At 40.9% G+C, this 20,488-nt stretch overlaps 2 protein-coding genes across 3 annotated transcripts; both read left to right on the top strand.

The window, feature by feature from the left end:
* Positions 1-998: 998 nt before the first annotated feature.
* chd1l (chromodomain helicase DNA binding protein 1-like) lies at positions 999-13,566 on the top strand. Its single transcript, XM_071512821.1, has 25 exons — positions 999-1,149; positions 1,518-1,630; positions 1,844-1,950; positions 2,084-2,195; positions 2,281-2,312; positions 2,528-2,609; positions 2,726-2,888; positions 3,415-3,570; positions 3,713-3,805; positions 3,928-4,024; positions 4,515-4,588; positions 5,003-5,113; positions 6,114-6,228; positions 6,338-6,491; positions 7,108-7,294; positions 7,721-7,866; positions 9,072-9,235; positions 9,520-9,728; positions 10,156-10,254; positions 10,404-10,474; positions 10,754-10,868; positions 11,948-12,056; positions 12,178-12,441; positions 12,917-12,998; positions 13,304-13,566. Exons 1-25 carry the CDS (start codon positions 1,056-1,058, stop codon positions 13,424-13,426), a joined length of 3,072 nt encoding a protein of 1,023 aa, XP_071368922.1. The 5' UTR covers positions 999-1,055; the 3' UTR covers positions 13,427-13,566.
* A 276-nt stretch (positions 13,567-13,842) lies between these two features.
* traf3ip2l (TRAF3 interacting protein 2-like) lies at positions 13,843-20,248 on the top strand. Of its 2 annotated transcripts, XM_071512858.1 has the most exons (10): positions 13,843-14,106; positions 15,650-15,748; positions 16,057-16,733; positions 17,032-17,074; positions 17,193-17,257; positions 17,353-17,450; positions 17,574-17,642; positions 17,922-18,038; positions 18,189-18,263; positions 18,611-20,248. In XM_071512858.1, the coding sequence occupies exons 2-10, from the start codon at positions 15,684-15,686 to the stop codon at positions 18,755-18,757; spliced, it is 1,356 nt and encodes a 451-aa protein (XP_071368959.1). In that variant the 5' UTR covers positions 13,843-14,106; positions 15,650-15,683; the 3' UTR covers positions 18,758-20,248. The 2 variants fall into 2 exon arrangements, with proteins under 2 accessions (XP_071368959.1, XP_071368962.1); XM_071512861.1 differs by lacking the exon at positions 15,650-15,748.
* The last annotated feature ends 240 nt before the right edge of the window (positions 20,249-20,488 follow it).

Here is a 20,488-nt window from a genome sequence, read left to right as displayed (position 1 = left end):
GTAACGTTAAGTAATTACCAGTAATTATCTAGTTATATTCTTGTAAGATAACCTGTATGTTAAAATGTGTTTAAAAGCTACCATGCTGTTCTAACAACATAAAACAGATGAGCTGTGTTCATGTGAGGGTCTCAGGATATTTTGCTCTGTATTGACTGCCAGTCCAGGGTGCAAAAGTAATGAAAAATCTCACTGACTTGTTAGCTAACGTAAAATAGTTAACTTAGCAACAATCCACTTTAACAACCAATGTCACGTCAGCGTCGCTCAAATTTATAGTCTGAAAAGCATACCTGTATTTCAGATTTTTAAATATTAAGTGAAATTATTCAAGGTCAATTTATTATCTTACCTGGTGATTAAATTAAGTAGTGGTAAATCTCGAAGTATTTCACTTCACACTTCACTTCATTGTGTGGGATAATTTATCCAGCTTTATTGGAATAATGAAAAAGGACATTGATGGAGGCCAATTAAGTTCATTTTTTCAATGTACATTTCCCTCTCTGTTGGAGGCAGAGTGCCGAAATAATTCTTTGGCATACTCGTCTACTCGAAAACAGAAAAAACCGTGTCAGGCTGTCCATATCTGAAAAGATTTCTTCCCGATCGCCGCTTTTCACCTGTTTCCCAGTTTGTTAGCGATATTGTTTTCCGCCACGGTGGGCGTGGCTTTCGAAGTATGACGCGCTCCGCGGTGCCTCTCGCTTAGCAACCACCACGTTTAGCTACTGGTCAAGAAACTTGCTTGGCGAAATTAAAGTCATTAGCATTATAATTGTCGATTAAAACAAAAGAGTCATTGAACATGTACATTTTACCACTGCATTGCCAGCTTGTTTATTTTACCGCTGCTTAAATAATGCCATCTTGTGTGAAATATATATCCAAGTAAACATAGACAGTGCCGCCTTTTCCACAACGTCACGTGACCTGGTCAGGAAGCGTTGGTTGGGGCACTATAAAATATTGGTGGCGACAAGTACAGACCAAGGAGGTTCTAAGTATCCACCAAGCAAGTTATCTACAACTTTTAGCGCTGCTATTCTGGAAATATGGCAAGCTTCCCTGTAAAAATACAAAATAGTATACCAGAAAAAAAGAAGGCGCCTATTGCTCAGAGTGACTTGCAGACGTGGGGGTTACAAGGTTTGTTGGCTCTCTGTTAAGAGTTTAACGTTAGGCTATTTCGCTGATTAACTTAGTAAGCTAACGTTAGCTAGCTGGCATTTTAAAGATGTTTGACCGTTGCCCTCTTTGAGCTCGATGTTGTTCAGACAGTTCATGCTACACATTATCTAATTTTGCAGTGACATTATCGCATACTAATTCTGATAGTTTTCCTCGGAGCATAGTACAGCGCCTGCTTGTGCCACTGTTTACGATATATAAACCAAACCGTTTTGGCTTCCTCATATAAACTCACCATGATGGAGAGGGTATCAGTGGTGCACTGTGTTGTAGCAAGTGACTTCACTTTTCCATAAGTCCCCAGCCAACTGTTTGTGTCTCCCTAGGGATCCAGCTGAGGTCCTACCAACTGGATGGCGTGCAGTGGCTAACTCAGTGCCTGAAGCATCAGCAGGGATGCATTTTAGGAGACGAGATGGGCTTGGGAAAAACCTGTCAGGTGTGTGACGGCAAAATCATATGTAATTCCTAAGTGTAGTGTACCCTGAGTGTAGTCAGTGTAGTTGTACAGTTGAACGTGGATATTTTGCCATCGCTCCATGCACGCCTATTAGATGGCACTAGCAGCTCTGAACTGCTGGGTGCAAAGGTGTCACAACTGTACAGTGTATCTCAAGAGATATCCTCACATACATTATCAATGTCCCCACAGACAATTTCCCTACTGGTGTACATGACAGGAGCTCTTGGGGAGAAGGGTCCGTTTTTGGTCCTCAGCCCACTCTCTGTCTTGGAGAACTGGAGGACAGAGATGGAACGGTACAGAGAATCATGTATTTACACACATTTTATGTATTTAACTTTTTTATTCTATCGTGTAGCCCTGACTTAAACTGTATTTATGTCAACTCTTCTCCTGAATCCTCAACTTGTGCGTAACTGTTGCCTGCAGCTTCGCCCCCTCTCTGAGTGTGCTGTGTTACAAGGGAGACAAGGAGAGACGGGCTGAGATTCAGAGGGATACAGACAGCCTGAACTTCCACGTTCTGCTCACTACATACGAGGTCTGTGGGTGTTTTGTGTAAACAATGACTTGAATCACCCTCTGTGTTGAAACTGAAACCATTCATGAATTTCTCTCATTTCCAGCTATGTCTCAAAGATGCTTCGTTCTTGAGAAGGTGAGGGTGTACTGAATTATCTTGGTATCATCCATCATCAGAAACCTTATCAAATGTTTTGGTGAGTGCACTTTTTGACCTGGATTTGACCTGGCGGATTAGTGCTCACAACAAAACCACCACAACAGCCTTAAAGGATGCTCAGTTTTCTTCTCATAAGGGGAGAATAAATACCTTCTGTTTTATAATCTAGACTTCTTCCCTCTCCTGCTCAGGTGGAAGTGGAAGGTTCTGGTGGTAGACGAAGCTCACAGACTGAAGAACCAGAACTCACTACTGCACAAAACCCTGACACAGGTACTGAGCTGCACCTGGTATGACAAGTCATCGCATCCATGTCCTTCCCACTATTATCACTATTATTTGCCTTCCCGCCGACCCTTAATTCATTGCTTTGTTCAATTATTTCACAGTTCTCAGTGGGTTTTAGGGTTCTGCTGACTGGGACTCCCATCCAGAACAACCTGCAGGAGGTTTACTCCCTGCTCAACTTCATTCAGCCCAGCCTCTTTCCAACAGATGAGACGGATCACTTTGTCAGCTCTTACTCTCATGTACAGAATCAGCCTGCTCTTGGTATGAAAGACACTGTCACTATTACTGTCTAACTATTAAATGGTTACTAAAATTATGTATCATGGAAATCATGCATTAAGGTATGCGTTAGATATTGTTACAGCAGTAATTCAGGGTTTCCATGGTCATGGATACATGTGTTTTCCAATCCTGGAAAAGTTGTGGAAGATTATAAATAGTCAGTTTTTTTGAAAATATAATGGAAATTTGTTCTCTTTTCAACTGGTCAAGTGTTAAATGTGTAAACCTTGACACCTGGGAAATTTAGTTACGTTTGAGGGAGTAATAACCCAAATTAAGCAAATAATGACGATCTGTGATAGCGGCAGTTAACTAAAACCCGGCACACCGGCTATTCATCAAAAAATTTATATAGATGCTTCAAACATTGGTCACATTTGCTATATGTCATTGAATAGTCATGGAAAAGCCATGGAGCCTGATCACTGAAAATGTGTAAGAACCCTGGTAATTGTTTATTAAATTAACACAGGAGTCCTGTTGGTTCCTCTGTTTCTGTTGACAGCCAGTGAGCTGCAGAGCGTCCTGGAGCCCTTCCTGCTGCGTAGGGTCAAGTCAGAAGTGGCTGCAGATCTGCCCAAGAAGACAGAGCTGGTGATGTACCACGGCATGTCCGCTCTGCAGAAAAAATACTACAAAGCCATTCTGACCAAGGATCTGGGTGAGACTTCTGCAATATGGTGAACTATTGTAGATTTTAGCTAATATGTGTACAATGCTGTATTTTTAGCTTATAAAACATCCTTATGGCACTTGTGATACAGCATATTACTGAATATGTGAATGTGAATGATTGTTTTTAGAGGCTTTTGGAAACGAACAGGGCAACAAGACGAGGCTGCTGAACATCCTGATGCAGCTGAGGAAGTGTGTTGACCACCCATACTTATTTGACGGTGAGATGTGCTCGGTGATAAAATAACGCTGAGAGGGCTAATCGTGGTTATTGCAGGTGTGATATGAAAGTGTAAACTGTGAACTTGAGTCAGTCTCCACCCTTTTCCCCTTTCCTGCCTAGGGGTGGAGCCAGAGCCCTTTGAGATGGGGGAGCATCTCGTCGAAGCCAGTGGGAAACTTTGCCTTCTGGACAACATGTTGGCTTACCTGCACAAAGGGTCAGTCGCTCGACATCAACTAGGGGAGACAAATAGGGCTTTCTGAAAGTTTGGCACCAAATGAATGATACTGTGCTGAGTAGTTGGACATGTTACTTGCCTCCACCAGGTGGCAGTATAGGCTCTGTCCCACTGCTGCTACATCAGACTGTTTGTGTTTTGATAACTATGCGAACACATGAACCAGATGCTGATACAGTGTGCTATACAGATGAGTTGTTGATCACTTTCAGCAGTTTATTTAACTATTGAAATACTTGTGCAAGTATGATGGTGGCAGCTTCATTTGTCCAGTTCATGTCACAGTAAGATTTTGGCATCCCTGCTGTTTACATAATTTCAAAGCAGAATGTTTTCAAGGTGTGTCTTAAGTATAAGATCGCTACTATTAACTGATATCAAGCACTATGGCTACAGTAAAGACTCTTGGGTTTATTCCATCTCAGCATAGTGTCTTACTTTATTTCTCTCTTCCCCATCGTGACTTAAGGGGCCATCGGATCCTGCTGTTCTCTCAGATGACCAGGATGCTGGACATTCTGCAGGATTACATGGAGTACAGAGGTGAACGGGGGTAAACAGGAGGGGAACTTGCTCATGTACAGATTCACAGCCCTTCCCTCACACAGACCTTAACTGCCAGATGCTTCAGTTGAATGATTTTAAGAGAATGACAAATGCCACAGTCTACATGTTTGTCAGTATGTGTCACCTTGCTCCTTGCCAAACCCTGTTACACTCAACATCCTTTTGAAACATCAAAAAGAAGCACTGCCACACTTTGAATTTCTGAGTAGTTTTCTAAGGTCACAGAAGCAACTATTTACTATATTACTATTGTTTTTAAAACTATTTTTTACTAAAGGAAATCATCATTATTTCCCTTTTAAGTTTGCCTTCCATAATAACATAATAATAATAATGTGTGTTTACATGTGATTGCCACACATTAGTGCTGACTGGAGCTTTTCTTTTCAGGGTATAGCTATGAACGTCTGGATGGGTCCGTCCGGGGGGAAGAACGCAATCTAGCAATCAAGAACTTCAGCAGCAAGGATATTTTTGCTTTTCTACTCAGCACTAAAGCAGGTGAGCGAAACCCAAAAGGATGAACATGTGGGCTAATTTGGTCATACTTTGTCTTTATGTCCTTAATTGGGAATGCATTGGGTTCAAACTGAACGTCTTTGTCAATGGATGATGTTCACATTGTGAATGTTAATGTATTAGGGATGCATGGTATTGGAAACACCATTTGCTATTTGTTTGAATATTCCAGTTGTAGTTGGATTTGCGTTTTATTTGTGTGGCTTTTCCCCTTTTTTAACTTTATTTTGAAAATCCAAGAAAAAAAGAAAGAAACAAGTTAGGTTTTTTTTTTAGGTTCGGTTGTGTCTTTGAGTAGGAACTCAGTATTTGGTCAGGATTTCTGTACATCACAAACATTTCTTTTTCCATCCTTTAAGTATTGTAGCCTCTTAAGATATGTATATTGTGAAAAGCAGTTTCAGTTGTTTTCCAATTATTGCATTGTGCCGTTCCAAAAATAGTTTACGATGCTTAAAGTGATAAAGTGCATCTGCTAAACTACGTTGTGGCAAATTTGTAGATTAGGAAAGTAATTTTGTACGTCACACCACCACTGACAGAGCTGTGCTAAGATTCACCTTGCCCGCATCGCTACATCTACAGCAGGGTTCACAGAACTAGCTGAGAAAGGAAAGGGGACTCTGATCACACAGAGATAAGAGTTGCGGCAGGATGACACTCTGGTGTAAATAAGGCCAGCACTTTTACAGTTTTACACTCTTACAGTTTTTCATGCACAATGTGAAAGTAAGGAGAAAGAAACCAAGTTTTCTCTCACGGGCAATCTCTTTATGTGTATAATACTGCATGCTATTTGCTTTTGAATGCATCATGCTATATTACAGTATGTTATCCTATTATTTACATGGAATGATGAACTCTTTAAGGTTTGTGAGTAAATAAACAGGATGTGGTTGCCATGCTTTCTAGTATAAAATGTGTGCACTAGTGCCCTTTTAAAAAGTGTGTGCTGTACATTCCTAACAAGCTGTCTTTGCAGGGGGAGTGGGAATGAACCTTACAGCTGCCGACACTGTCATTTTTATGGATAGTGACTTCAACCCTCAAAACGACTTGCAAGCTGCTGCACGCTGCCATCGGATTGGCCAGAATAGGTAGTGTATGGGGGAAAAACTACTCCGAGCAGCCTGTGTTATAGTATTTCGCTTTGATCGTTTTGTTGGCACCGTTTCTTATTCTTTCTCTCACTGTGACTAATGACAGGCCCGTGAAAGTGATCCGCCTCCTTGGAAGAGACACTGTGGAGGAGATAGTGTACTCCCGCGCCGTGTCCAAGCTGCACCTCACCAACACTGTTATTGAAGAAGGACGCTTCTCTCTGCTGGACCAAGCCCAGTCTGCTGCTGCAGGGCTTCAGGTTCGTAAACTTCGGAAATCAGTGCCGGGCTCGCACACAAAACCCCAGTGCCATCATCTATGAATCCTGTTGTCTCTTCACTTCACTTTTTCTGATGATGTGGCTTCTCCAGTTATCTTAGTTTGGTAACACTTTATAATAACCATCATTAATAAATGGTAAATTGATAGTTAATTAAACTTTAGTTAATAGTTATTTTACTGTTAACAAACAATGAAATGATCATTAATAATGTTTACTAATTATTAGTAATGCTATAATTTATGTTATTTTATCATTCGTTTGTGTAATATAAAATCATTTGTTTATAAATTATATATTGTATCATAGCTTTTTACCCTTTTTACCGTCTCTTATCAGCTATGATACAATATATAATTTATAAACAAATGATTTTATATTACACAAACTAATGATAAAATAACATAAATTATAGCATTACTAATAATTAGTAAACATTATTAATGATCATTTCATTGTTTGTTAACAGTAAAATAACTATTAACTAAAGTTTAATTAACTATCAATTTACCATTTATTAATGATGGTTATTATAAAGTGTTACCCTTAGTTTTGAGCATTTTCACTTACTGCTAATGTTTTCTGTCCCCCGCAGTTAAGTGAGATCTTGAAGTTTGGGGTAGATAAGCTTTTGTCATCAGAAGAGAGCTCTGTACAGGATGTGGACCTGGGGAAGATTCTCGGTCATTCACGTGACGGTCAGTGGGCGGCTGATGAAGATGCCACATTACTCAGAGGGGAGGAAGAGGAAGAGGAGGAGGACTCTGAATCTGACGGGCAGAGTATGTTTTAAGGCCAAGTGATGACATTCAAATTGCGGAGGTTTTGTTTATATGCACATCTTACTCGTTTCACTTTTGGTTCTTCTCACTGTCTGTGCAAACTCATTTTGATGTCAGAAAAACACACAGATCACTACTGGGATCATCAGTTCTTTTACATGTATTCAAAGTAACCTTCTATTGTTCAGTCACAGAGGGAAGGGTTAGCTGTCAGCCAAACATTTTCATACTTTTTTGCTGGCAGACCATTTGATTTATTTATGGCAACAGGGAGACTCAGTCGCAGTGTGTCAAAGATTCATGTAAACATCCTGACCGAATAAGATCTAATAACCTGAATACGAATACTAACCCGATAGCTTGGGTTACTCTGTATGTAAGCGTAGCCACTGACTGCACTCACCATTGCACTCTTTTGTCCCACAGACCACATGTACTACTTTGAGGGGAAAGACTACTCTAAGGACCCCAGCTCAGAAGACCAGAAGGTCTTCGATCACTTGCTGGAGGAGCAGCTGGCTGAGCTACAGGAGGGTGTAGGAGAGGGACGCGCTCTGCGACACAAAGCTGGCGTACGATTCTGTCTTCACTCACAACTTATGTGGACTCGCAATAAATATTTGAATCTCAGACGTCATCAGATATATCTGCCAAGACCTTTATATAGACCTGTGTTTACCATTGAATAATTAGATAGATACTACCTCGCCTAGGAGAGTTTATTAGTATTGGTCTCCATGGAGAGTTTTAGCGTCACATTGGTGTTTCACAGGCTTTTGCACCCTGCCACAAAAATTTCTAGCGGAACACCGATGTAGACGTATATGAATATGAGTAGATAATCACTAAAAACTCAAGTTTGCATGATTGGGATGGAGCAGCAAGCGGATAATACTTCAGAGTCAGTCAACAGGCTTTCATTTCAGACCCATGTGGAACACCTAACCAAAAAGCTGAGGGGAAAGATTGGATTCTTGTACAGAAACAAGTCCTGTTTTTCTACTATCAGTAGACAGACCATTGTGCAATCGACAATAATGTCTGTTCTTGACTATGGTGATGTCCTGTACATGCATGCCTCGCTACTACCTTGAAGCCTCTTGATGCGGTATTTCATAGTGCCCTGCGTTTTATCACTGGTGATGGGTTTCTCACTCATCACTGTCTCTTATATGAAAAAGTGGGTTGGCCCTCCCTTACCATTCGAAGAGAGCAACATTGTCTTTTGTTTGTTTACAAAGCTTTGTCTGGCAAGCTTCCACTGTATTTGTCCTCGCTCTTGAGTTTCAGTGCTACAGGGTATCATACTCGCTCGCAGACACACATTAGATTAGACACACCACGTATGAACAGTGAGGCAGGAAAGACCGCTTTCAGTTTTTACGTTCCTGATAGATGGAATAGGCTGCAGGACTCTCTTAAACTGGACCGATTTGTTTCTATGGAAAAGTTCAGGGCGCTTTTAGAGGATGCATTATGTGGGGATTGCATGTGCTTCTCATAGTCTTGTTGTTATTTGAACCTGTGAATTTCATGTGATTTTATATTGTTTTATTTTTTATTTTTTTGTATTGTAATGTGTTTTTTTATCTTGTGCTGTAATCAGGGCGTTCTTGAAAAAGAGAGCTTGCTCTCAATGGCCCTCCCTGTATAAATAAAGGTTTACATACATACATACATACATACATATTTTAAAAGTATAGGGCTACACAATATTATTGCTAAAATAATGCAATTGTTCAGCCCTAACAGAGGGTTTTGCTCTTTGGGTTCCCAGGTATCGCTGTCTGGGCCCCTTGGTGTTCCACTGAGGAAGAGGAAAGCGCTGAGCGAGGCTGAGCTGGAGCTGAGGCGTCAGAAGAGGCAGGAGGCTGCGGCCAAGAGAGCCAAACTACAGGAGGACATGAAGAAAAAGCAGCAAGAGCAGAAATACAAGAAAAAGTAAGGAATCTTTTCTTGTCAGACCTAAGCTAAAAGATAGATAAATCAGATTCGGTGTATAGGTAAATATGATTTAAGATTGCCTTGTAATTTCTACGCTGTAGATAAAGGACAGTAGAAACTGACAGGAAATAAGGAGCAAGGAGGAGGCGTTTAGACATTAGTTAAGTTTAAAGTCACAAAATTGTAAATGTGATGCAAGTGCCTTAACACACTCAGCATGGACACCTCGTACCTAAGCAACTACACATTATTTGGTGTGTTTGTTTTTGTGTGTCATGCAGGATGGCATGGTGGGAATCATGTGGCTACAGATCACTGTGCCTTCAGTCTGTGCACAGTGAAGAAGAAGAAGAAGAAGAGGAGGAGGAGGCGGGTGATGACAGCAGCATATGCTCCACAGACTCGGACCACACTGCCATACACTATGTTTTGGGGGATGTTACCCATCCTCATGCTGCTCAGGAAGATGCTATCATAGTCCACTGTGTTGGTATGGAGCCTGTATTACATTATCTTTGCACTGCAAGCGTCACTTTGTGTGTAACACAGAGAGAGATTTATGAACAGAAAAATAGTTTTAGATTAGTACCAAATGCCTTGTTAAACAGTACTTTTAGGCCCAATCTGAGCTGTAAATCTTAGGGTCATGTGAATTATTGCAGTAACATAGCATTGTACGGAACTGTAAGATCACGTTTCTCCACCTGAAGATCAATCAGTACTACTGGTTGTAACCAAGGTGGCACAGGAGAACAGATCTACAGCTTCACTCAGGAGCTGAAATTGAAATCTTTAACAAGTGAATAGTTTGGTCATATGTGACACTTGTCGTTGGTTGTAGATAGAGCTTCTAAAATGACATTGATAATACAGCTGTACAGTATGTTTGTATTGATTAAGGTATGTGTTTTGGACAGATGACTCTGGCCGGTGGGGCAGGGGTGGCCTGTTCACCGCTCTAGAGGTGAGATCGGACGAACCACGGAAGCAGTACGAGTTGGCTGGCAAGATGAAAGGTAGGATCCGATTTGACCATGATTACAAAGATGGTAAACACTCGTGCCATACAGATTCTCTTGCTTCAACATGCATATCTTTGAGGTCCCCTGGTTGATTGAAACTCATGCTTATCATTTTGAATATGTTAATGCATCATTTGTTTCAGACTTGGACCTTGGAAATGTGCTCCTCTTCCGCATAGATGACAAACAGTCCAGATTAGATGGTCGAGATCAAGTAGGTGCCGCCTAACTGAAAGCCAAACTGCACAGAGAAATTTCCAGCTCCTCAGCCTAGAAATGAACTCTTTCACGATAGATGTGTTGCCATGTCTTCGCTTATTAGCAGTACTAGTGATAAACAGTCTGGTCATTTTTCGTGTAATGTGTGATTAAGGTTATTATACAGTGACTGATTTGTGTAGCTGTGGCAAAGTGACGACTGATAAGACGATTAAAATGATAAAATGATAAAATGATGACTTAACCTGAGTTCACCTCCGTCCTGTCACCTCAGTTGGCCCTCATAGTGGCACAGCAGAGAGACAAAGCTAACAACCTGAGTGGAATCCATCTCACTGCTCTGGATGAAGGTCTGAAGAAGATTTATACTGCGGCCAAGAGAACTAAGGGTATAGTCATGCATTGAATATTGAATTTGTTTTATTGGATCTGCAGTATGTCACTATTTTGTATGTTTTATGTTTTGTGCGCACATTTAGAGTGTGAATGTACAATAGTTATGAGTTCAGAACATCATTTTAGGTGGGAGCGGGGTGGCACACAATTAAATGAAGGAAAAAAGTGCAGTAGAGAAAGTTGGCCTAATAGATGATATTAGATTATTTTGAATTCATTGTTGAAATTACAGTCAAGTCAGCTCTGCTGAGATGAGCACCTCACTGAGCAATTACTCATGCACTGATGCTCAGATAAGCGTTTCATGATATGAGAATGATGGCAATGTTTAGGCTTTCACCCATCTGTTGATCATAATGCACAGCCATGTGTAATGAAATCAAACTCTGGATACTGGTCTAATTTAGCCTCTGTCAGAGAGGAGAACCAGGAGATTAAATTTGAAAAAAGTGAGTGATGAATTTCTTTAGAAAGGATTCAATGAGGTGTAAGTTGATGAAGGCAATGTTTGCTTTGATTATAGTCAAACTTGACTGACACAGGCTTTTCCTTTTCATTATGTCGCTCCACCATGGTACAGGTATGCGGGGCATAAGGTCATGGTGGCGTCTGTCTATCTGTGTAGACACATTCTTGTGAACACAATAACTCAAGAACAGTACAGGATGAAAACTTCCTACTGACACCACAGGTTCCCCTATAGAGCAGATGAGTAGATGATTTGAGTAGATGAGTAGATGTTTGAGCACCTTGCTGCATACATTTGCATATTGAGGAAAAACTGATTTAATCTTTAAACTAGAAAAAATCTTTAATGCTTTAAGATACAGAGTTCATATTAATGCCACCCATGTGTTATGTGGAGACAAGTATGTTGACATAGAAATATTTGCTAATTAATGCACCAATTAAGCTTGAGAATTAAAGAGGTTTAGGGTTAACTCTAACCCCGGTTGGGGGTTGACACTGCTGATGTGTGAAGTGTGAATGTCACATAATATATTGCAATGCTATATCCTTGTTTTTTTTTCTATGTACACCTCTACTATCCTTTTGTTTTTTTCCCCCACAGCAAGTGTACATCTCCCACGTATTGGTCACTCCACCAGAGGCTTCAACTGGTACGGCACAGAGAGACTCATCAGGAAACACCTGGCATCCAGAGGCATCGCCACGTTCATGTATCCTTCATCACTTGTGTTTTTGTTTTCAGCAGATATTAATATTTAAAAAACATTAGGCATTAGTCTTATTAGTTGATCTATGAAGTTTTTTTTCTTTTTGCCTTGACCTGACTGACAGTTATTACCACAGAAGAACGGCCAAGTATACAGCGACAGCTGCACCTCAAACATCCACGACCTCAGCGTCAGTATCCTCTCCTGAGCCACAGTCCCGTGGGCCGGACAGGCTGACTGACGAGGGAGAAACAGAAACTCCAGGCCCCTCTGCTCCTGTCAGGACCAACAGCCCCGCGCACCTCCCCAATTTCATGGAGGGAGTTCATGTGTTTTTCTACAATCTGCCTGCATCAGAGAGGAAGCGGCTGGCCCGCTACCTCATCACATATCCTTTCAGACTGGAGCTGATCTCAGTACGGTGCTGTGAAACTAAACATCCTGGGTGTCATGGCTGCACCAGGGGGTCACAAGATGATTTTGGGGGTTGTGACATAATTCATGGTATATACAAAACACGTCAGAGCTAGTTATTAATCAGGTTCATTATTAGAACTTGCCAATGCAATAAAGGCATTTTAATTATTTTCACTTCAAGCTGAGTGCCTTGGTTTCTCGTATCCTCCTATCAAAACATCTATTTGTAATATAAAAAAATTATCATCAGGTTTAGTAAAACATAAATATCAGCATTCAGTATCAAAGCTCACCATCTGTAACAGTAGGAGGGGGGAGGATCATGCGCTGAAAAACGATGACACTGTAGTGGTTGTCATACTAGCTCATGTGTTAATAATAATTATGTATTGGAGTTATAATTACAGTAAAATTCACAATGTCACAACTCCTTAGCTGCGGTGCACTTATGACGGCGATGAGGAGGAGATCATGAGTCCAGACGTCACTCACATCGTCGCTGAAGTGGAGAGCGCTGTCCACTCACAGGTTAGTGCGCTGAACACGCTGAGGTTCATCGATGGCTATCTGTGCTGATGAGCTACATCAGTGTTTCCCTATTAGAAGAGGACTGTCCTTTACGATAATAAACTAAATAATAAACAGTTTTGGCACTACAAACTGGTCTTGCACCAAAACAAGGGATGGACATGGCATCAAAACCAACATTATCTCCAAGACACACTGACCCACAGTTCTGGAAGCAGTTTCTCCACAGGGATCATGGTGATAACATGTGATAACATGTGATAACGTGTGTTTTCATCTTATTGTATCTGCTTTCTCTTAACCAGGAGCTCCAGGATCTGGTGAGGCAGTATCCTCAGGCCGTCCCCGCTCAGACGGCTTGGCTGGAGTCATGCTTCTCTAAACAGAGAAAAGTCAACATCACACAGTTTCTGCATCCGCTCAGATAACATTGTTTTAAACATCCTTGAATTTCATTTGATTTTTTAATAATCCTTGTGTTTCATTCTTGGAATTAATTTGGTTGGCTTCTTGAAAATACATGTATGAGTGTCAAATCATTGTAGAACTGTTGGCAGACAGGTTGATTCAGAAGTAAAATAAGAAGTAAATACATATATATATATATATATATATATATATATATAAAATAAATTGTACTTCTCTCCACTACTGTGTTGTGGGCTTGTGTTGCACCTGTGCTACTGAAATAAGCATATACGTTTTACAGTGTTTGGCACAACTAAATCGACCGAGGTTTTCTACCTGTACTGAAGTACTCATATGAATGTGATAAATCCGGTGCAGTTACACGAGTCAAGGAAGTCTAACTGTATTTACATAACACGGTGGTGGTAAAAGGTGGAGCGAGACCGCGGGGCGGCTACTCGACTCAGCAGCACACGAGCTCCATTAAGCGCAAAACGGTGTTGTGCGTCTTTATTTTCTAATCTTTGGAAGACAGGGGGTTGAAAAAAGAGTCCGACTACAAAACTGAAAGTATTTTACGAGACGAGAATTAAAGGAACTAAAGTGAAGTTTTACGCTGCGTCGGTCTCACGTGAAAGTAAATTAGCTGATAACGAGGAGCCTACCTTACCTGTGTGTTTTTTAACTTCAGGCAGCGACGGTAAGTAAAGTGATAATTACACAACAGAATCTCTGGTTTTCTTTTATAATGTTTCGAAGAAATGGTTGTATTGTGTACATTGTATAAGGCTTGTGTGTACATTGTATAAGGCGTGTGTGTACTTCTAAGGCTTTAAACTAAAACACTAGGTAGAAGCAGTAGTTAAAAAAAACCAACAACAACAACTACATATTTAGACTGGCTGTTGACCTGCTGTATGTGGTAGCCTTTTATACTGGTACCTAGATTACTTTTTTGGGGTAAAATGTACAGTAACTAATATAGCAGCGACTGCGCCGAGGCTGGGTTTGGGAAAACACGGGCAGGAAGAGGCGCATCAAAATTGTGCACAACACTGCAGATTTAAAGATTTGGGGGTGGGTTTAGTTGCACCTTTTTATGTGTACGTTTCTCCTTAACCCACAAAGTGCACGAGATCAGCACGAAATATTAAAGTAGCCTAGGTAAGTAGAGCTACCTACCTGTTTGAGCCAGATCTGGGTCAACTTCAACAGTCACAGTGGAAAGTACAAGCGAGCAGCTCTCACGCCTGTGCTCTGAAGTAACATGTTGAATATTTAATTAACATTACAGGAACAATCAGGGAGTCACTGCAGGGTAAACCAACCTAAAACTATTTTACCCACCGTTTTATTTGTGGAATAGAGTTTATACACATTTTTAGGCTGATACCAGGCTCTTTAAGACTACTGATGTTAAGTTGTATGTGGTTAGAGTCTGTTAAGAAAAAAAAAAGTAGGAATTAGATTTAAAGTTATTCAGAAAATGTAATGGATTTTTGTTTAAATTGGTATTTGTTTGATCATGGTTTATCCACCTTTTTTTTTTATCACTATTTCATTGGAAACAATAGATCACAGGTCTTTCCAGGTGTAAACATGGCTCTATGATAAATTAAGTTAAAAAAATAAGTTTGCATGTGGGGAGGGTGAAGAGTTACATATTTTTATATAGACAGTTTATATAGTTTTTAATGTTTGTAGGCCATTGTAATTGCTGCTTTGACAATTAGAGTGAGTTTAGGTGCGCATTATCATACCAAACCAGTCATTACTCAGTAAACCCCGTAAGAAATTTTATCTTCTGGATGTTTGGTGGTTTGATTTTCCATCACTGAGGCTTGTTCCTGCCAGTGTGATACATCATTTCCTTATCCCCACGAGTGTTTTTTTTTTTTCTCTCCAGAGAATGATGTAGCTCGTAAATGAACAACCACACACGTTGAAAAGTCCCCTGTGTGGGAGATGCATACTTTCTTTATTATAGGCCTACCTACACCTAATGTGCTCTCATGCAAATGAACACCACACCAACTTGAGTAGAAAAGTCTGAGCTGTTTGACCCTCATAAAAATTGCATTGTAAATCTCATGAATACTAACTTCATAGCTGTATGGCGATAGCACGATATGCAAAGATGAAGTTGCTCTACTTGAAAGCACAATATTTTGCTATCGGCACCCTGCTACTTTTGTTAATCATTGTTTAAGATAAAATAAAATGACACCTGTGGACCTTGACAGAATGCTGTGTGCAGCTTAAACCTGACACACATGGATGTCAGGCGGAAGAGGCCTAATGATGCTGCCCGCTCCACTCTACTCAGCTTCAGTACCAAATAGGTGAATATGACAGTAAATACACATCAGTTTTACATATGATATACAGTAGCAAGTGCACAATTCATATGATCTACACTCTGCCTCTTGCTGTAGTAAGCGCCTTTAGATTGTTTGATTTGATATGAACTTGAAATGTGGATGAAGTTTTTTTTTATAGCTAACCACAGTAGATATCTGACTTTGACAGGCAGTGATAAAAGTAGAACACAGTTTCACATTTACAGGAATCACGACCACGCAGATCCTTGGTGGTCTTGACAACCACCTTACAAACGAATGTTGTGACTAAAACCGCTCCCCTCTCGTAGCCACGTCAACCAGCTGGGCAGATACCTGAGAGATCACCACAACACTCCCGAGGAGGACGACGAGACCATGAGTAAGGAGGAGTGTGAAGGCAGCGTGGCGCCCGAGTCAGACTCCACCCCTCGTCTTGACGGGCGCCGCCCCCTCCCGCAGCACGCCACCTCCACCGACGAGTCTCTGTTCAGTCGACAGGGTTTGAGCAGAGATCAGGAACATAAGCGCAGCCACGCTCTGTCCCACCAGTCCGGGCCGAGCTACTGTGCCTACCAGCCGCCTCACGGCTTGCCGCCCGGCTACAGCCAGCCGACTCCCTTCCCTAGTCAGGCTGACGGCTCCTGGCTTCACCCCAGCTTCGCCAGCGGCTGGTCGGGTTATCCAAACAGCCTGCCCTCCTGTCTCTCCCCTAAAGATCACTCCAGATATTCTGTGGAGAGCTCCTACTCCATGAACAAATTCTCGTCCCTCCCAGGCAGCGGCAGTCTGACCAGTCTGGAGCAGCCCCTCTCCCTGCACTCCAACCCGCTATCGGCCAACTTGTATCACCACACCCTGTCTCCCTACTACTGCTCACCCCAGGGTGCGGCCTGCTGCGCACAATGCCCTGCAGACGCCTTCAACAGGGGGCCTGTGCCCCCCCAAAACCTCAGGCCTGGATACCACCCAGCTTATGGCCCATACTGTGAGTCTCTCGTTCTATTTAGGATAGGATAAGGTGGGATAGTACTTTGTTGATCCTCAAGGGGAAATTGCAGTGTTACAGCAGGCAGGACATTATAGGACACTACACTAATGAGTAATAAACAATGTACATAAGAGTAATACAATACAAATAGAAAGGCTGAAAAAAAGAGTGATACAAGTAACCCCAGGTACACACACCATTCATAAGATAGATATATTAAAAAGCGAGAGTAGTGGATTTGGTGTGATCTGTCCTATTCATGATTTTTTTCTTCATTCTTTCTTTACTGCTTCAGATGCAGATGATTGCAGACTTCCTGGAGCTGGCTATATGCAGAAGTGAGTTTTTGTAATGATATTGCTTTGTATCATTTAGAGTGCCAAGACATATTTGACTTGCACAGCCCATGCAGCATGTTTCTGAGATTGATTAAAAATTATCTTTCTCTCCATGTAGTGGCCACAACACTCCAGCTAAACAGAGGAATCCTCCTTATAGCACACCGCTCTCTCTGGAGCAGAGTAAGTAGACTACTAGATCTATGTTATATGCTTCTATATGTTTTTTTTTGTTTCCAGAAAATGACATCTCATTCTTTTATTGCTCATGAATACAGGAAGGGTCTTTGTCACTTACGAAGCAGACAACGACAAGCATGTTAATGAGATCATCAACTTTGTTGCTCTGCTGCGACACAACGGCTTTGACACGCATGTATGCTCTTGTTTATTTCTCTTGTTTTGGCACAGGGACAGTTTAATTGCTGTGAGAGTTTTGGCATATATTGTGGACAGATCAGCTGGAAAACGACTTCACTGATGTTTTCGTTGGTTTCAGATCGACATGTTTGAGCAGCAGTTCAGGAGCATAAGCAAGATCGACTTCATGGAGAGATACCTCAGTGAGGTAAAAACAGATCCTTTTTAACCATCTGAACTTATCTTATTCCTCTTACAAGGGGTAAAAAGAACAAGGTAAAACCCTTTAATCACCCTTTTAATGTGATGATCTGACCAACTGGGAAGGATGTGAAAGCTCTTGAAAACTTAACCTCATCCATCCCAGAATCTCCAACAACGCTGATTTTTGTCTTCTAAAGAGTGAACCTGTAATATTGAGCAGTTTTGCTCATTCTCAGGTTCAATTATCAACATGTAGTCATCCTCACGTTATTCCCTCTCACAGAAAGAGTATCTGATCATCATTGTCATCAGTCCGAAGTATTATGAGACAGTGACAGCCTCCCCGGTCAGCCTGGAGAACGATGAGAGGACGCTCAACACCGTCTACATACACAAACAGGTGAGAGTCCACAACCACTCCTCCACTAGAATCATCTCATATTTTAGGCTGCTGTCCTTAAGACTATTTGATATAGATTATTCACTTATAGGTCTGTTGAGCTTTCTTATTATACTAATTTCTTTTTCTCCATTATTTTTCGCCATCCAGCTACAGAATGAATTCATTCAGAATGGAAGCAAGAATTTCAGATTCATTCCCATCTTGTTTCCTGGAGCTAAAAAGGTAGGTCTTATACTCCGCACAGTGAGAATGCCTGTCATTTCTAGCTATATTGCCTCTCATTTAATGTTTGATTATCCAATTCCCTGTGCTATGACATGCATGCAGCACACACACATACCTAATCATATTACTGGGACATTACCCTTGAGATACAAACATGGCACAACATTTTTTTTATAGTCTGTGGTGTAATTGAACCCCCAAACCTCAACTGTGTCATGTTGTACTACATTATCTCCTTGTTCTGCTGCGGTGGTTCTATTTATGCACTGTTAATGTTGCCATTCTCTCTCATTCTCTCTCTCTCTGGCTCTCTCGCTCCCGCTCTCTCTGTGCCTCGATCCTAGTGTCACGTCCCTAACTGGCTCCAAAACACCCATGTTTACGGATGGCCACGCGATCGGGACGACATTCTGCGGCGCCTGATGAGGGTGGAGAAGTATAATCCACCTCCTATTGGAGAACTACCAACCATTGTTTCCATCCCCATATAGAAACCTCTGATCTGAAGACACTGACTGGATCGAGAATCTAAATTGTCTTAGTCCCCAATTTGAGAACTAGTTCAGGTGAATGGGGACTGATGTGCAGATATTTTCTTCTTTTACTCGCGTGTAAGGCATGACCCAGGCTTGTTTGTGAAGAGGAGAGAGGTTGTTGGACGTGTTGAGGCTGCTTTGTGAATTTCTCTCCTGGATTATGACGCATAAGTATATTTAATTTGTTCCTACGTACTCCAAATACATGCAACGTATGGGACCGTGCCAATGAATGTTACATTTCATACCACAGGCAGACAGACGAGTTTTTGATCACTTCAGCTCATCAAGGGGTACAGGATTTCTCATGTTTCGTCTCGTTTATCTGAGACTGCCCTCTGTTTCACCCGCCAAAACATGATAGGTACGATGTCACGTTTTTAGGGCTGTTACAAATTTATCATTTACAACCTGACAGTTAAAAAGTACAATTTCAGATTGTTTTTTTTTTTATAATTCCTTAAATCATAGTTTAAAATGTATGGCTTTTAGAATTTGAATTAAAGGAAATAATCAGATATTTTCTCACACATGCATATGTTATCATACTAAAGCTATAACAGGTATGAGCAATAAATAGTCTGATGATTGTGTATTTACAAAGGGAACCAGAAGGGCCTCGGTTTATGAGATGTAAACACTGACAGATATCGCACAGCGCACTCTGCGTCAGGCATGTTGTCTTTCATAATACAATCTGCAGCATATCTTATTGGCAAACACCTGTCCAATTGGATGGAGTTCCGGTTTTGCTGTGAATAGTAAAATAATAACAGGCAGTGCATAAAAAAATAATTTAATTTGTTCAGTTTTGTTGACCATGTAAGTAAACAACGTCTTAATATGTGCCTTGCTAATGCACGGTAAATATGAATTGTCATGAGAGAAAATGGTAGCTTTTCTATTCTGATTCTTCTCTCAGGTAACTTGAGTCTGGTTGGTTTTCATTTATGCTTCAACTTCAATCTTTTACTTTTTGAATCAGAAATGTGCTTTGGTCCTGCACAAACAGAATGAGCCGTCATCTCCTGTACTGCAGTGTGATTACTTTGTGTCTGCAGAAGTGATTCGGACAGAATTATTATGTTGTTTTATTTTCTTATACACACCTGCAGTTGTGAAATTTAATCATGGTCAAATGGAAATTATTTATGCATTATTTTGTCAGCATTAGATATTTCTTTATTTGCTTTTTAGGAAAACTACAAGTTGTAAAACCAATTGACATTTTAGTCAGGCACAAGATTGCTGGATGGTTATGTTTGATACCTCAAATTACATTAAAATGGTCAAACACCACATACAGAAATGTGGGATGTTACAGATCATTTTAAAATGAAATTTGTGGCTGTACTGTGCCAATTCTTGGTGGAATAAAAAAAACATTTTTTATTCCTTTAAAATGTAAAAGCTGTTATAAATAATAAAAGAATCGTTTTGTGTGGTACGGAATAATGTCTTCCTTTGGCCTGCATCACAGGCTAAGTTGCAGACAGATTGTTTGCAATAAACATCTCCACTACATGTTTGTGAAAGTGGCCCCTAACTTCTCGGTTAACTCAACAGACAAGCAGAGACCTGGGACTGGTTTGCCTGGAGGGCTGAGTGTGTGGTTCTGAAACTGAGCTGCATTTGCCTGCGTGGGACTGAGGAATTTAACATTTTAGGTATGCATTGAGGTTAATT

Source organism: Centroberyx affinis, unplaced genomic scaffold, assembly GCF_046629955.1.
Source record: "Centroberyx affinis isolate AG114_WGS23_722 - 3 ecotype Tasmania unplaced genomic scaffold, CSIRO-AGI_Caff_v1 ptg000278l_1, whole genome shotgun sequence".
Classification (NCBI taxonomy): domain Eukaryota; kingdom Metazoa; phylum Chordata; class Actinopteri; order Beryciformes; family Berycidae; genus Centroberyx; species Centroberyx affinis.
The sequence above is the reverse complement of the archived record's forward strand: the minus strand, read 5'-3'. Positions and strand labels throughout refer to the sequence as shown.